Consider the following 17,691-nt stretch of genomic DNA (forward strand, 5'->3'; position numbering starts at 1 on the left):
AACCCCTCCTTGTCCCTGTCAGATCGAGTCGCTCCCACCGGAGCTGTTCCAGTGCAAGAAGCTGCGCACCCTGAACCTGGGCAACAACTGCCTGCATACTCTACCGTCACGCTTTGGAGAGCTGACGGGCCTGACCCAGCTGGAGCTGCGGGGGAACCGTCTGGAGTGCCTGCCCGTGGAGCTGGGGGAGTGCAGGCAGCTGAAGAGGAGCGGCCTGGTGGTGGAGGAGGACCTGTTCAAGACACTGCCCACAGAGGTCAAAGAGCAGCTGTGGAGGGCCGACAAGGAGCCGGTCTGAGGAGAGAGACCAGAGAGAAGGAGTCTAAGGAGAGGAGGAAAGCGGGAGAGAGGATTGGGCAGTGGATGCTGATGTCACTTTCAATCGGAGGCCATTTTCAAATTTCTCCCTCCTTCCAGCCTCTACTGGTATGGAGTAGGAGAAAGGGGGGAGATGTGTCCGTATTGCTGGACATGCATCCAGAGAAGGATAGATGGTTGGTTCGTTGGTAGGTTATTGTCTTGGCTCTCCTGGCTGAATTAGTTTTCTTAGGGTCACAGGTAGGACTGGCACAATTACAGTATAACCGTGTAACCGATGGTTATGGATGAAGATGGTCATAAAAATAAAATAGCTATTTTTTATTTTTTTTACGAACAGCTGGCTGAATAACCACAATGCAGCAGCAGTACACAGAACTAGAATGAATAGAACAGGCTTGGAACCTCTAACCTTGGCAATTTGACTGGTAAACTTATAGGTACACTTGCAATGGCTGCCTGATATTATGATGCAATAATTTCCATGGTAATGGAGAATGTTCATTCAAATGATGTTAACTGATGTAGCTCATGCAATGTATTTTATGTAAGGTCAGTTGAGTTGAATCAACAAATCACAGCACAAATTACTTCCTGCTTTATAACTATGGGTACACTCGCAATGGCCGCCACTCCACCCATTATGCCATCATTTACTTGCCTGTTCTATTCATTATATTTCTATGGCAGCAGAGCGGAGGAGAGGAGAAAATGGCAATCTATTTTTTGCTATTCAGACGTTTATTACGGTGACCGCGGTCATTTGGTTGGCCAATTACCGTCATCCAAAATTCCATGACCATCAATGCCCTAGTCACAGGGTCACAAAATGTTCTTCAACACACTAACCAGACAGAGACCTCTCCTCGCCAACTTTGTGGTTCTTTTCCCCCATTTTTTAAATGAAACGTTGTGCAAAGTCGATGGTTGTCGAATGCTGATTAGGAAAGAGGATGAGTTAGACAGACAGAAATGAAACCTTGTGAGATTGAGGATTTAGTTTTTAGTACAGAGTCCTCTCAGTATGGATCAGGGGTGTCAAACTCATTTTGCCCCGGGGACCGCATTCGGACTTCGAGGTCAATCCTCCCGGACTGTCTAGCTTTCATTTCAGTGATTATTAGCGAGCTGGACACAGTCAAGAAACTGTATGAATGTAAGTCCATTATCATTTCTACACAGTTTCAATTTGGTTTTAGTCATTTTAAACTATATTGAGTTTGTTTCCCCCCCAAAAGAAAACAATATTTATATATTTTTTTTCTCAAACACCTCTGGTATAGACAGTGGCCACAGAAGGACAAGAGATTACAAAACCGAGCAGTACCCCTACGGTGCCCGCATGTGGCAAAGACACACACAGACACAAACAAACTTGTAGAACTAGAAAATATTATCTTCTGCCTAACTGATTCCACTGCTGGAAAGCCAGCAGTCAACATGAAAGAGTTGGTATGTGGGAGTGGAAGGCTCATGAAGCCTACAAAGCAATATGTGTTTTTGCTCTGTTTTCCATCTTCACTTGAAAATATACAGTCCACGAGTCTCTTTATCCAAACGCCAGTGAGAGGACACAGGATCTGACTGGTTAAATGAAACACTATGGCCAATGCAACCAAAGCAGGGCCCTGTTTATTAGGCAACAAATAGTGGGACATTTACTGAAACACTCATTTTTGTTTTCTGCAAAAGGTGATTCCTTCAAGACCAGCCAGGCAACTCTTGTTACTAATAGGGCCTTACCTTTTGGGTGCTGTAATGTATGTCCCACGCTATGTGTGATTACAACCATCATGTTCATGATTTTGCTAAATATGCAGACAAATGTATAGCTTATAATGTTGTACATTTATGTTTTGAGAATGTACATGGTATTATTATTCTTACCAGCTGTTCCAAGTTATTTTAAAAGGAGAGGGAATCCTCATTTTGGAGGAAAGTGAGATGAATTCATCTTTGTTCACAATTATTTTCATTTTATGTAATAGCTACATACAGTTCATTCAGAAAGTATTCAGACCCCTTTACTTTTTCCACATTTTGTTACGTTACAGCCTTATTCTATCTACACACAATACCCCATAATGACAAAGCAAAAACAGGTTTTTAGAAATGTTTGCAAATGTATTTAAAATAAAAAACATAAATATTACATTTACATAAGTATTCAGACCCTTTACTCAGTACTTTGTTGAAGCACCTTTGGCAGCGATTACAGCCTTGAGTCGTCTTGGGTATGACGCTACAAGCTTGGCACACATGTATTTGGGGAGTTTCTCCCATTCTTCTCTGCAGATCCTCTCAAGCTCTGTCAGGTTGGATGTGGAGTGTCGCTGCACAGCTATTTTCAGGTCTCTCCAGAGATGTTCGATCGGGTTCAAGTCCGGGCTCTGGCTAGGCCACTCAAGGATATTCAGAGACTTGTCCCGAAGCCACTCCTGCGTTGTCTTGGCTGTGTGCTTAGGGTCGTTGTCCTGTTGGAAGGTGAACCTTCGCGCCAGTCTGAAGTCCTGAGCGCTCTGGATCCTGACTAGTCTCCAAGTCCCTGCCGCTGAAAAACATCCCCACAGCATGATTCTGCCACCACCATGCTTCACCGTAGGGATGGTGCCAGGTTTCCTCCAGACGTGACGCTTGGCATTCAGGCCAAAGAGTTCAATCTTGGTTTCATCAGACCAGAGAATCTTGTTTCTCATGGTCTGAGAGTCCTTTAGGTGCCTTTTGGCAAACTCCAAGCAGGCTGCCATGTGCCTTTTACTGAGGAGTGGCTTCCATCTGGCCACTCTACCATAAATCAAATCAAATTTTATTTGTCACATACACGTGTTTAGCAGATGTTATTGCGGGTGTAGCGAAATGCTTGTGCTTCTAGCTCCGACAGTGCAGTAATATCTAACAAGTAATATCTAACAATTTCACAACATATACCCAATACACACAAATCTAATAAGGAATGGAATTTAAGAATATATACATATATGGACAAGCAATGTCAGAGCGGCATGGACTAAGATACAGTAGAATATTATAGAATAGAATGCAGTATATACATATGAGATGAGTAGTGCAAGATATGTAAACATTATTAAAGTGACTAGTGTTCCATTTCTTAAAGTGGCCAGTGATTTCAATAGGCAGCAGCAGCCTCTAATGTGCTAGTGATGGCTATTTAACAGTCTATTGGCCTTGAGATAGAAGCTGTTTTTAATTTTCGCAGTCCCAGCTTTGATGCACCTGTACTGACCTCGCCTTCTGGATGATAGCGGGGTGAACAGGCAGTGGCTCGGGTGGATGATGTCCTTGATGATCTTTTTGGCCTTCCTGTGACATCGGGTGCTGTAGGTGTCTTGGAGGGGGGGTAGTTTGCCCCCGGTAATGCGTTTGGCAGACTGCACCACCCTCTGGAGAGCCCTGCGGTTGCGGGCGGTGCAGTTGCTGTACCAGGCGGTGATACAGCCCGACAGGATGCTCTCAATTGTGCATCTGTAAAAGTTTGTGAGGGTTATGGGTGCCAAGACAAATTTCTTCAGCCTCCTGAGGTTGAAGAGGCTCTGTTGCGCCTTCTTCACCACACTGTCTGCGTGGGTGGACAATTTCAGTTTGTCAGTGATGTGTACGCCAAGGAAGGCCTGATATGTGAAGTGCTGCAGAGATGGTTGTCCTTCTGGAAGGTTCTCCCATCTCCACAGAGGAACTATGGGCCTCTGTCAGAGTGACCATCGGGTTCTTGGTCACCTCCCTGACCAAGGCCCTTCTCCCCCGAATGCTCAGTTTGGCCAGGCAGCCAGCTCTAGGAAAAGTATTGGTGGTTCCAAACTTCTTCCATTTAAGAATGATGGAGGCCACTGTGTTCTTGGGGACCTTCAATGCTGCAGACATTTTTGGTACCCTTCCCCAGATCTGTGCCTCGACACAATCCTTTCTCGGAGCTCTACGGACAATTCCTTCGACCTCATGGCTTGGTTTTTGCTCTGACATGCACTGCCAACTGTGGGACCTTATATTGACAGGTGTGTGCCTTTCCAAATCATGTTCAATCAATTGCATTTACCACAGGTGGACTCCAATCAAGTTGTAGAAACATCTCAAGGATGATCAATGGAAACAGGATGCACCTGCGCTCAATTTCGAGTCTCATATCAAAGGGTTTGAATACTTATGTAAATAAGGTATTTCTGTTTATTTTTAATACATTTGCTAACATTTCTAAAAACCTGTTTTCGCTTTGTCATTATGGTGTATTGCGTGTAGATTGAGGATTTTTATTTATTTAATCCATTTTAGAATAAGGCTGTAACAAGATTTGGAAAAGTCAAGGGGTTTGAATACTTTCCGAATGCACTGTACATAACTTCCCTTTTTGCAAGGTTACCAATGGGTGTTCTGAATCCAGCTCTGTTCTGAAAAGGCCTCAGTCTTGGATTTGTTAGTAAAGGCTAGAGCCCAGCTCTAAAAGGCTGGAGCAACACTCACAGAGTAAGAGTGCATCAGAAAAGAGCAAACAATCCCAGAGCAGAGGCTCGCTGGTCGAGACTTGGGTGGTTGAATACAGGCCTACTGTAACGTCGAAGTATTCTTCTCTGACTTGTTCCATACTTTTTGGAACATTTGAAAACAACTGCAAACAGGTACACCCCAGGTCATTCCTTAAACAGGCTGTTATGATTGATGTGTTGAGCAATCTTAACATAAACTGATCTGAGAGTACCATAGGACTATCTCAGGGCTTCACTGGAGAGCTCATTGATTCACAGCTTTAATGTGGCGCAGGTTTGAAGGGGTGAATATGATAACAGTTAGCGCTGACTGAATCAGAGCAGAAAATTGACATTCTGCTAATAGAACCGGATAATATATTTTAGAATATATTGCTCTGCTGCTGCCATTTATATATTGTTGTATATAATTACTGTCATTCTTTAAAAGCCATATAGCATCATAAAGGATCCCCCTCTTCATGTAAGCCTCTCTTTCTGTTCAGCTGAGGTAGTAGTTACATGCTATTCTTCTGTATCACGTCTAACTCTATAAATGTATTGTTTTTACACTGAACTATTTGTATCTAACCAGATCGAACGCTCCAACATTTTGTCCTTTTCATAGCCCTCCCCATCAAATTTCAAAATATCTGTTTTGTCCTGCCCTGTACTTGTACTGACCTTCAATACAGTGGGAACACTGTCACTTCCATTAGTCACAATATTACAGGCATTCCCCCACTAAAAAGCACATAGAAAGAAAGATCAAACTTCTATTTCACAACCCCCCTCCCCCTCTTCCAGTTCCATGGAGGAAACAGGCGGAGGGTGAGGTCAGCCAAGTGTTTACAGAGCAGTGGAACTAGGAAGTGTGGTAACAGTCCATCTGTATATGTTCTACAGACTATAAGTAACATTTCAACTAACTGTCTGCTAGCCCTAACCATTTGCATTACATTACATTTGAGTCATTTAGCAGAGGCTCTTATTCAGATCTACATACAGGAGCAAATAGGGTTAAGTGCCTTGCTCAAGGGCACATCGACAGATTTTTCACCTAGTCGGCTTGGGGATTCAAACCAGCGACTGGCCCAACGCTCTTAACCGCTAGGCTACCTGCCGCCCTAACCTTAACCCTTATCCTAACCCTTAACTTAGACCTAACCCTTATTCTAACCCTAACTGTAACCTTCGCAAGCAGTTGCTTATCAACAGTTTATTGATAGTATGACTATCTAAATAAAGTGTGACCGGAAGTGTGTGTGACCCTGATCACATGTCACTGTAGGAACGGTATCTGTTCGGCTCAAGGTACATGTTGCATGGTCTAGGGTCAGATTGAAGTACCCTCAATTATGATCTTAGTCATTAGGGAGATGAAATAAGATCTGATCCTGTATCAGTGGTTGGAGACAACCTCTATTGTACCTACCCCCATCCGTATAGCACTGTGCCAACATGTTAGGTAGGTAGTCATGCCATGGTCACGACAGTTGACCACAAGGGTAGCAGGTAGCCTAGCGGTTAGCGCATGGGGCATTCGGAAAGTATTGTTTTCACAAGCAAAATTCAATTTCTCATAGACGTGGTCAGAAGTGGTCTTCAGTGCTCTAGCTATGTAATGCTCGCCTTATTTCGACAGTCCTGTGCATCCAGTGTGGGTGGAGCGCCCTCGTGTGTGAGCACTGAGTAACAGAGGAAAGTGTTCACTGTCATTTTCTCCATTTTGTAATGTAAGAAAAATGCTGTAAGGTTGTGTATACCATCAAAATATTATAATTTCCAGAATATTTTAATGGCCAGTCATTTAACAGCATTGCCTATCATTTGGGTAGCATACCAAAACATAGTCTAAGCAGTATTGATGTGTCTCATGATTATGTATTTTACCTGTTTAGGGGGATAGTTTCTAGGTTAAAACTCTTATTGCATATGCATAAACAGGCAAACTACTTACTTTTAATAGGGGGTTCATGATACTACACGATCTGGTTCATGATAGAGTTCTTGGTCTAAAAAACACAGCCTAAAGAAACACTTCAGGGAGTCCGAGATAGAGAAATGCTTCTTATTACATATTGTACTTGGCTTAGTTGATAACACTGCATTAGTTAGGTGATAGCTAAGTTATCATTACTCATTGTGTATTTATTCCTTGTGTTATTATTTTTGTCTCTGCGTTGTTGTGAAGGGCTCGTAAGTAAGCATTTCACTGTTAGTCTACACCTGTTGTTTTACGAAGCATGTGACAAATACAATTTAGTTTTGTGATATCTCCATAGCATTACAAATGGACACGGACATGGCATGCTCTCTCAATATTGGGAAGGGCTACGGAAATGCACATTGTCTGTTTGTCAAACAATGCTTTTTATTTCTTATAAGCCATAATTCTTTGGGTGGTCGACAGGACAATGATACATATTTCTGTCAGTCAACTGAATGAGATCAGTTGGTACAAGCCTGTATCTTTCTTTCTTTGACATTTTGCTGGCTGGCATTTTGCTGGCTGGCATTGTAAGGGCCCTGATGTGTGCTCTGTGCTGGCTTTTGTTCCAGTCAGGTTTTGGTTCTTTTCCATCTTCTTGGACAGTTTGGTCTTCATCTCAACCCACACATTGTATGCCAGGCTCACATGCTGTATGCCACCCACAGTGGGTGGCACTATAATTTTGCTCTTGTTTCATTTAAGTGTAAAAACATAACATGGACCTGTTAAAAGTTAATGGACAAATAACAATCTGTATCTCTTCTACATCATCACCATCATCATTGTTGCCCATTTAATGATAGGTCTTCACTTTTTGTTTCCAAAAGGAGTGAACACTGGCTTTCTTAGTGGAGAAACAATGAATGACCCAGACTCTTGTAACAGTGGAATATTTTAGCCTTGACAACACCATGACAGATGTTTTACTGCGTCAATTTTTTGTACTATTCTGATATAAATGATAAATTAAAACACATTATCACCAATCTGTCTCTTCATGTATTTATTTCCAGTAATGACTGATATAGACAATTTAAACCATTTGTCAATGGAGAATCTCCATTCAAAGTACCTTTTTAGTCCAGAACATTAGGCCTAATCTGTGAAACCGTCCCTTAGAATCTCAGTAACAGCCAATGTACAAGATTCTTTCAGAATGCCCACTACCCAAATCAAGCGTTTGGATGGGATGGCGTTTGGGGATGAATTGCAGATACGGGTAAGCCTAGGTCCTGAGCAGGAGCACCGAAATGGTTAACATCGAAAATCCTATTATTACTTAACTACGGTTACACTTTAATCGAGTTAGACGTCTACATCACGTGGTACTTCTAAGCAGTTTAGACCAAGAGAACACGGATAAATCGAATACGGAGTTGAATTTTCAGCATGGACTTTCTAACAGATCAAGATGCGAAAAAGGTAAGTTTAAAATGTAGACCGAAGCGTAAATGTTTATAACAATTATTTTTATTGTATTTACTGTCAAACCTCCGTAGTAATGGCTCTCAGGGATGGCTATCGTGACTTTTATAATTTCAGTAAATCCGTTACTTGTCCTGTAGGCTGTACAGATATGAGAAGCATTTAATTTGTAGGCTACATTTTGTGCAACATCAGCAATGTGACATTTTGGTTCATACAGTGAAAATGCAAGATGCATGCACGTGATTCAAGTGATTTACAACGTTGCACACGCAGCCCACTCACTGAATTCACCTACCCTTACATAACTTGAGCTGCTGCCAAGACCTCGGCTACAATTTTTATTACAAAACTAAACTAAAAACATTTTGTGAAAATCCAACTAACAGTCAAAAAATCAGTTTCTATAGCACTCCAGTGTGCATATCCCGTGGTGGTGAATACTTTCTGAACCTTTTCAACAGTACCAGGAGGACGGGTACCTGGTCCTGGACGGGCTCCTCAGCCCGGCCGAGTGTGATGAGCTCCGGCTGAGGATGGGAGAGATCGTGGACGGGATGGACGTTCCACAACATTGTCGGATCCAGTTCTCCACCAATCACGACGAGCAGCTGAAAACACAGGTAACATCCCACTGGGCAAAAACTGGTTGAATCAACGTTACTTTCACGTCATTTCAAGAAAACATTAAATGTGATGAGGTTGAATCAACTTGGAAAACTGATTGGATTTGCAAAAAGTCATCAACGTAAGGGAATTTCTTTTTTTTCACCAAATTTTTAACCTAAATCCAATACGTTTTTTTGTTTTTTTGTTGTTGATTTCATGTTGAATTCACATTAGTTGACAACTCAACCAAATGTAAATCAAAACTACACGTTGAGCTGACATCTGTGCCCAGTGGGATTGCACAGGAATGTATTGTCTGCTGTAGCCTACATTGAGTGAACTGGTTTGCTTTTTGCACCATTTGACCCCACCATTTTATCTTGTCCCTGCCTACCTATTACAAATGACAAAGATGCAGGTAATGTTCTTTATCCCATCCTATGCGTGCCTGCCCCGATTACTGTCATTGAACTGTCACTTCCCATTGCTTTTATTGTCACATAATTCTCATATTTAGACATTTCCTCCCTCTAGACTTGTCTTTAATAATTTCATTGTCAACGTTCATGTGTGACCCCGGTTGTCACCTGTGTAACATTATCTTATAGCTGGATCAGGTTACATGTCCCTTATCTATCTGCAGGGAAACGCTGACTACTTCATCACCAGTGGAGATAAGATCCGCTTCTTCTTTGAGAATGGAGTTTTTGATGATAAAGGTGAGGCCTTATTATGAATGAAGGTTATTCTATAAATAATAATTATTCTAGTTATTCTCTCACCTCACTGATGCAATATAGAATATGTGTTGGATTTATTTGACATTGATTGACAGCTAAGTGTCACTCGCTTTATAGGAGATTTCACTGTGCCAAAAGAACGCTCTCTCAACAAAATTGGACATGGTGAGTTTCAAATCTTTGATTAGATGTTGTGCTTATCTTTGAAAACTTTTGATAACATTTTTGACAAGACTCTATCTGATAGATCCAGTATCTAGTTATCTACAGTATTCATGATCCTGTTTCGTCTCCAATAGCACTCCATGCCTATGAGCCTTTATACAAAACTGCCACTCATTCACCCAAGATTCAGGTGAGAATTCCTTCAGCAGCCAGTCAGTAAAGGACACAACAGATAAACTGTGACAGTTAGACTAACACTGAATAATACACACTGCTCTGATTATGTCCCCCAGGGTATAGCCAAGAAGCTTGGTCTGAAGAGTCCTGTGATTTTGCAAAGCATGTACATTTTCAAGGTAGAGTGCACACCAGCTTTTTACCTTTCACTAGTCTGACTTTTGCTTTAGAATGTGTGGTAACTGGTTCTGACTTTACTCCGTTGTGTTTTTCAGCAACCAGGGATCGGTGGAGAAGGTAAGAAAATGACTGAAACACCTGGTTATGAATACTGTAGAGTGTCTGTGATTGTGTGTGTGTGTATTTTGCACCCAATACAGTGGGGAGAGCAATTATTTGATACACTGCCGATTTTGTCTGTAATTTTTATCATAGGTACACTTCAACTGTGAGAGACGGAATCTAAAACAAAAATCCAGAAAATCACATTGTATGATTTTTAAGTAATTAATTTGCATTTTATTGCATGACATAAGTATTTGATCACCTACCAACCAGTAAGAATTCCGGCTCTCACAGTCCTGTTAGTTTTTCTTTAAGATGCCCTCCTGTTCTCCACTCATTACCTGTATTAACTGCACCTGTTTGAACTCGTTACCTGTATAAAAGACACCTGTCCACACACTCAATCAAACAGACTCCAACCTCTCCACTATGGCCAAGACCAGAGAGCTGTGTAAGGACATCAGGGATACAATTGTAGACCTGCACAAGGCTGGGATGGGCTACAGGACAATAGGCAAGCAGCTTGGTGAGAGGCAACAACTGTTGGCGCAATTATTAGAAAATGGAAGAAGTTCAAGATGACGGTCAATCACCCTCGGTCTGGGACTCCATGCAAGATCTCACCTCGTGGGGCATCAATGATCATGAGGAAGGTGAGGGATCAGCCCAGAACTACACGGCAGGATCTGGTCAATGACCTGAAGAGAGCTGGGACCACAGTCTCAAAGAAAACCATTAGTAACACACTACGCCGTCATGGATTAAAATCCTGCAGCGCACGCAAGGTCCCCCTGCTCAAGCCAGCGCATGTCCAGGCCCGTCTGAAGTTTGCCAATGACCATCTGGATGATCCAGAGGAGGAATGGGAGAAGGTCATGTGGTCTGATGAGACAAAAATAGAGCTTTTTGGTCTAAACTCCACTCGCCGTGTTTGGAGGAAGAAGAAGGATGAGTACAACCCCAAGAACACCATCCCAACCGTGAAGCATGGAGGTGGAAACATCATTCTTTGGGGATGCTTTTCTGCAAAGGGGACAGGACGACTGCACCGTATTGAGGGGAGGATGGATGGGGCCATGTATCGCGAGATCTTCCCTCAGTAAGAGCATTGAAGATGGGTCGTGGCTGGGTCTTCCAGCATGACAACGACCCGAAACACACAGCCAGGGCAACTAAGGAGTGGCTCCGTAAGAAGCATCTCAAGGTCCTGGAGTGGCCTAACCAGTCTCCAGACCTGAGCCCAATAGAAAATATTTGGAGGGAGCTGAAAGTCCGTATTGCCCAGCGACAGCCCCGAAACCTGAAGGATCTGGAGAAGGTCTGTATGGAGGAGTGGGCCAAAATCCCTGCTGCAGTGTGTGCAAACCTGGTCAAGACCTACAGGAAACGTATGATCTCTGTAATTGCAAACAATGGTTTCTGTACCAAATATTAAGTTCTGCTTTTCTGATGTATCAAATACTTATGTCATGCAATAAAATGCAAATTAATTACTTAAAAATCATACAATGTGATTTTCTGGATTTTTGTTTTAGATTCCGTCTCTCACAGTTGAAGTGTACCTATGATAAAAATTACAGACCTCTACATGCTTTGTAAGTAGGAAAACCTGCAAAATCGGCAGTGTATCAAATACTTGTTCTCCCCACTGTATGGTCCTCTGCCTGCCTGTTTGTCAGTGACGCCACACCAGGATGCTACATTCCTCCACACGGAGCCCCTGGGCAGGGTGATGGGCGTGTGGATCGCCCTGGAGGATGCCACCCTGGACAATGGCTGCTTGTGGTTCATCCCCGGCTCACACAACAGTAAGGCACTAATGATGAACTTTGACCCATGTTAAAAGACCATTCATTATTCATTGGTGCAAATTTGTAAGTCGCTCTGGATAAGAGCGTCTGCTAAATGATGTAAATGTAAGACCCGGGACTGATGATTTATCTCAGCTCCTCCCTTTGAGATTTCAAAACAAGTTCAAGTAAATTGAGAACCACTGCCTTCGTCAGTCTCAACCAGGTTTTGAATTACAGGGGTGCACCCCTAAGGAGTCAGCATGTAATTCAAACCATGGTCTCATTTGTGTCAACTTGACTCCCCCTTCCCTCTAGATGGCATCACCCGACGTATGGTGCGGACCCCTGAAGGCACCTATCCCCTGACAGACTTTGTTGGGAGAGAGGCAACCTATGACGATAAGCTGTTCATACCTGCACCTGTCAAAAAAGGTACGTGGCTCACTTCTACTGCTGACTTTACATAAAATAAACCAAAGTGTGCCTCGCTATTGACATCAGGGACACTGACCTCAAAAGGGTTGGTTAATAACTGCAAAACAAACCTCAGTTTGTACTGTCTGCACTGTTATCTTTGCCACTGTGTTAGAGGGAGCAGGGAGGTTGCAGGGGGGAGTGGGGGTCAAAGGGTACTGAGTGGTACAGACTGAAGCACACAGCCAGTTAACACTTCATTTACTTTTCTGAGTCTTTAGTAACCGTTAAAGCTGAGTTACCATCAGTGTATCAACATGCACAGTTGACTTGAAACTGGTCTGTTAGGTTCATGACTGTTCTGTAGAGAAACATTGATAGCAGGTTAGTAAGTAACTAATGTCTATCTATTTTGTCTCTGCTCAGGTGGGGTGGTTCTGATCGATGGAGAGGTTGTCCATAAAAGTGAGCAGAACACGTCAAAAAAGTCACGCCACGTCTACACTTTCCACATCATGGAGTCTCAGAAGACACAATGGAGCCCTGAGAACTGGTGAGTGCATGACACAATGTTTCCTTCCTACGAAGTCAAACACACATCATCCTGGAAAATATGTAATAGAATAGAGTATGTCCTGCATAGTCAATGCTCAATTATAAACTGGGTGGTTCGAGCCCTGAATGCTGATTGGCTGACAGCCGTGGTATATCAGACCGTATACCACAGGTATGACAAAGCATTTATTTTTACTGCTCTAATTACGTTGGTAACCAGTTTATAATAGCAATAAGGCACCTTGGGGGTTTGTGGTATATGGCCAATAGAACGGCCCTTTGCCGTGGTATATTGGCCATATACCACATCCCCTCGGGCCTTATTGCTTAAATATACACCTTTTATTGGTTAGTGACAGCGATCCAAATGGATCTTCGTCAGGTTTTTCACAGAATAGCACATATATTATGAGGCATTGGCGTCATGCTGTACACTTCTAAAACATTTAAATAAATACAATCTGCGATTAGGGGGGGGATATAAGCAGATGTTGAGGTAAAGGCGTTCCTCTCTCTCTTTTGACAGGTTACAGCCCACAGAGGAGCTCCCTTTCCCTGCCCTCTACACCAAGTAATCCTGGTTCCCTCCACCTGCCACTACACTGAATGGATGGACAGAGGCAGACACCTTCACTTGTCCTAGAGAAGATCTTCAGTCAGACAGGACTAACAACACATTATCAGTATTCAACCAGCAGAAATGAGATACGATACAAGACCCGTCTATCAGTGAAAAATGATCACACATTAACATACTATACTTATGTCACCCAATACAAGAGGTCTACAAGACAGGAGACACTGAGTGAAACACAGTCATTGTGCGAAGGGATGATTTTATGTAGCAATGGACCAAAATGTGATGTTGAAAATGTGCTTTTACATAGTGCCTTCGGAAAGTATTCAGACACATTGACTTTTTCCACATTTTGTTACGTTACGGCCTTATTCAAATATTGATTAAATTGTTTCTCCCCCCCCCCCCCCCCCCACATTAATCGACACACAATACCCCACAATGACAAAGCAAAAACATTTTTAAAATAATTTTTGCTAATTTATAAAAGATAAAAAACATAAATAATACATTTACATAAGTATTCAGACCCTTTACTCAGTACTTTGTTGAAGCACCTTTGGCAGCGATTACAGCATCGAGTCTTCTTGGGTATGACACTACAAGCTTGGTACACCTGTATTTGTGGAGTTTCTCCCATTCTCTGCAGATCCTCTCAAACTCTGTCAAGTTGGATGGGGAGCGTTTCTGCACAGCTATTTTTAGATCTCTCCAGAGATGTTAGATCGGGTTCAAGTCCGGGCTCTGGCTGGGCCACTCAAGGACATTCAGGGACTTGTCTCAAAGCCACTCCTGCATTGTCTTGGCTGTGTGCTTAGGGTCGTTGTCCTGTTGGAAGGTGAACCTTTGCCCCAGTCTGAGGTCCTGAGCGCTCTGGAGCAGGTTTTCATCAAGGCTCTCTCTGTACTTTGCTTTGTTCATCTTTGCCTCGATCCTGACTAGTATCCCAGTCCCTGCCGCTGAAAAACATCCCCACAGCATGATGCTGCCACCACAATGCTTCACCGGATGGTGCCAGGTTTCCTCCAGACGTGACGCTTGGCATTCAGGCCAAAGAGTTCAATCTTGGTTTCATCAGACCAGAGAATCTTGTTTCTCATGGTCTGAGTCTTTAGGTGCCTTTTGGCAAAATCCAAGAGGGCTGTCATGTGCCTTTTACTGAGGAATGGCTTCTATCTGGCGACTCTACCATAAAGGCCTGATTAGTGGAGTGCTGCAGGGATGTTTGTCCTTTTGGAAGGTTCTCCCATCTCCACAGAGGAACTCTAGAGCTCTGTCAGAGTGACCATCGGGTTCTTGGTCACCTCCCTGAACAAGGCCCTTCTCCCCCGATTGCTCAGTTTGGCCGGGCGGCCAGCTCTAGGAAGAGTCTTGGTGGTTCCAAACTTCTTCAATTTAAGAATGATGGAGGCCACTGTGTTCTTGGGGACCTTCAATGCTGCAGACATTTTTTGGTACCCTTCCCCAGATCTGTGCCTCGACACAATCCTGTCTCGGCGCTCTACAGACAATTCCTTCAACCTCATGGCTTGGTTTTTGCTCTGACATGCACTGTCAACTGTGGGGCCTTATATAGACAGACAGGTGTGTGCCTTTCCAAATCATGTCCAATCTATTGAATTTACCACAGTTGGACTCCAATCAAGTTGTAGAAATATCAAGGATGATCAATGGAAACAGGATGCACCTGAGCTCAATTTCGAGTCTCATATCAAAGGATCTGAATACTTATGTAAATAAGGTATTTCTGTTTTTTGGTTTAATACATTTCTAAAAACCTGTTTTCGCTTTGTCATTTTGGGGTATTTTGTGTAGATTGCTGAGGATTTTTCTTTATTTAATCAATTTTAGATTAAGGCTGTAACGTAACAAAATGTGGAAAGAGTCAAGGGGTCTGAATACTTTCCGAAAGCACTTTATGCTCACTGACTCCCTCCCACATGTATGAATTTTGATACCAGAATAATTTGTTAAATAAACTGTGAAATGATCCCCTCTGCATTAAATGTTGTTTTTGACATTCTCTTTTCTGGTATTATAAACTTTGCTACCACTTTTCTGCAACTTGACAGCATCGTTTTGTTTTTATGCATCTCAGCATCTTTTACTCCTGAAAAAAAAAAAAACATTCTTGACTAGGGCCGGGATTCAATCCGATCACGGGTTATAGGCATTGCAGCTTTTAAAGGCAATTTCCGATCGAGATGATATATGCAGCGTTTACCGTCAATGGGATCTCTGCGAACGTGACAACAATGCCTTTAAAATATGCAAAGCCTATAACCTGCGATCGGATTGATCCTGGCCTAACTCCATGACAAAGTGACCAACACAGCCCAGGTTGTCGGTGGTAGAGGGTCAGGAAGGGGCTGTTGAAATGTGGTCAAGGTTTAGTCAATGTGTTTATTGCATCCAACCTAAATATGGTTACATTTGGATCCAGGGACATGAAGACACCTCTTATTTCCCAGGCGCGTGCACTTCAGGACATTGGTCAGAAGACTTGCAATTAGGCTTCTATAATAAAGATTTGTGAGCATCTAGGGTTGCATTTAAACAGGCAGCCCAATTCTGATCTTTTTTTCACTAATTGGTCTTTTGACCAATCAGATCAGCTCTGAAAAAGATCTGATGTCAAAAGACCAAGTAGTGGAAAAAAAGATCCAAAATGGGCTGCCTGTCTAAACACATCCGTAGGGGCACACTGACATGAGCAATGAACCAACATGGCTATGTTTACGCAGGCAGCCAATTTTAATCTTTTGACCAATCACATCAGATCTTTTTCAGATCTGATTGGTCAAAAGACCAATTAGTGAAAAAAATATCAGAATTGGTCTGCTGTGTAAACGCAGCCTAAGTGTTGTGTGCTTCAGGACATTAGTCAGAAGACATTTGCAATTAGGCTTCTATAATAAAATTAGGGTGAACATTTAGTAGTGGCACACTGAAGTGAGCAATGAACCAATGTATGTTTGTGTGTGGAACAGTATTCATTCAAATCACATTCATTATGTTTTAGCAGTTCTTCATCTCATTCAGATTCGCTTAAGTATCCAACATATCTTCTACCTGATCAGAAACAGTTCTACTCATGAAGGTATGTCTTCCTGATAGATCACTGTGAGACATTATGCCCACAAATCTACCCTGCTATCTCTGGATGAAAAACAGACAAACATCTAGCATAAAATGCCTTTAATGATGCATCAATCTACCATGCAATACCAGTGTGTCCCGTCCAAGGCAAGAACAAGGACAGAAACAAAAAGGCAAAAACATCAGAAGACAAAACAAGCTCATAAATTATCATTACGGATTATTAGAAAAGGCAACAAAATAACTTATTTATTACAGATTCATCAAATACTGTGTTGGTTCCATGCTGAAAAAACAAGTAAACAAACAACATTATAAAAAGAGAAGGTCTCTCCAGAATGCACAGTAAACTGGAGGATGGAGAATTGGAGCCTGGCTGGACCAGACTCAACGTGCACTCACCATTGTTTGCGTGCCAATTTCCGTCTGGTTTAACCTGGCTATGGGATCACAGAGGCTCTTATGGACCACAGGAGGTTGGTGGCACCTTAATTGGGGAGAACGGGCTCGTGGTAATGGCTGGAGCGGAATGTGTGGAATGGTAAAAATACATCAAACTCATGGTTTCTATGTGTTTAATGCAATTCCATTTGCTCCGTTCCGGACACTATTATGAGCCGTCCTCCCCTCAGCAGCCTCCACTGCTACGGACAGTTGTAGTTTGACGTGACATGTCTGACTCAGAGGCTGCGTTTACACAGGCAGACCAATTCTGATATTTTGCCCAATTATTGGCAAAAGAGCTGATCTGATTGGTCAAAAGACTAATTAGTGGAAAAATATCAGAATTGAGCTGCCTGTCTAAACACAGCCAGATAGCAAAATATGCATCTACAGAGAACTAGTATAGCATCTCAATGTTAGTTGACTTAATTTAAAAAAGGTACATGTAGTTACTTTCATTACACCATAAATACATACCTTCCTGCAGCCTATAAACACTGACAGGAAATGAATTTAATCATTTCTAAATTTAACAAAACATGAATTCAATATGTTCATGATACATGTGGCCCTGTCATATCATCTCTACGATTTATTTCCAATATACAAATCATCAGATTTT

General features: G+C 42.4%; 2 protein-coding genes across 2 annotated transcripts in view; both read left to right on the forward strand.

Moving 5' to 3' along the window:
- LOC311127194 (volume-regulated anion channel subunit LRRC8A-like) overlaps nucleotides 1-7,764 on the forward strand; it is a 33,052-nt gene extending 25,288 nt beyond the window's left edge. Inside the window, exon 3 of the mRNA XM_084158983.1 lies at nucleotides 23-7,764. Coding sequence (XP_084015109.1) covers nucleotides 23-298 — 276 coding nt within the window. The 3' untranslated portion in view covers nucleotides 299-7,764. The remainder of the gene's footprint in view (nucleotides 1-22) is intronic.
- Nucleotides 7,765-8,083: 319 nt separating this feature from the next.
- Nucleotides 8,084-15,517, forward strand: phyhd1 (phytanoyl-CoA dioxygenase domain containing 1). The gene is made up of 11 exons (XM_084160874.1): nucleotides 8,084-8,208; nucleotides 8,676-8,834; nucleotides 9,464-9,539; nucleotides 9,678-9,725; nucleotides 9,860-9,915; nucleotides 10,019-10,081; nucleotides 10,178-10,199; nucleotides 11,867-11,995; nucleotides 12,296-12,412; nucleotides 12,821-12,947; nucleotides 13,476-15,517. The coding sequence occupies exons 1-11, from the start codon at nucleotides 8,176-8,178 to the stop codon at nucleotides 13,522-13,524; spliced, it is 879 nt and encodes a 292-aa protein (XP_084017000.1). The 5' UTR covers nucleotides 8,084-8,175; the 3' UTR covers nucleotides 13,525-15,517.
- Nucleotides 15,518-17,691: the final 2,174 nt, after the last annotated feature.

This window comes from Coregonus lavaretus (assembly GCF_964263955.1).
Source record: "Coregonus lavaretus genome assembly, chromosome: 4".
NCBI lineage: Eukaryota > Metazoa > Chordata > Actinopteri > Salmoniformes > Salmonidae > Coregonus > Coregonus lavaretus.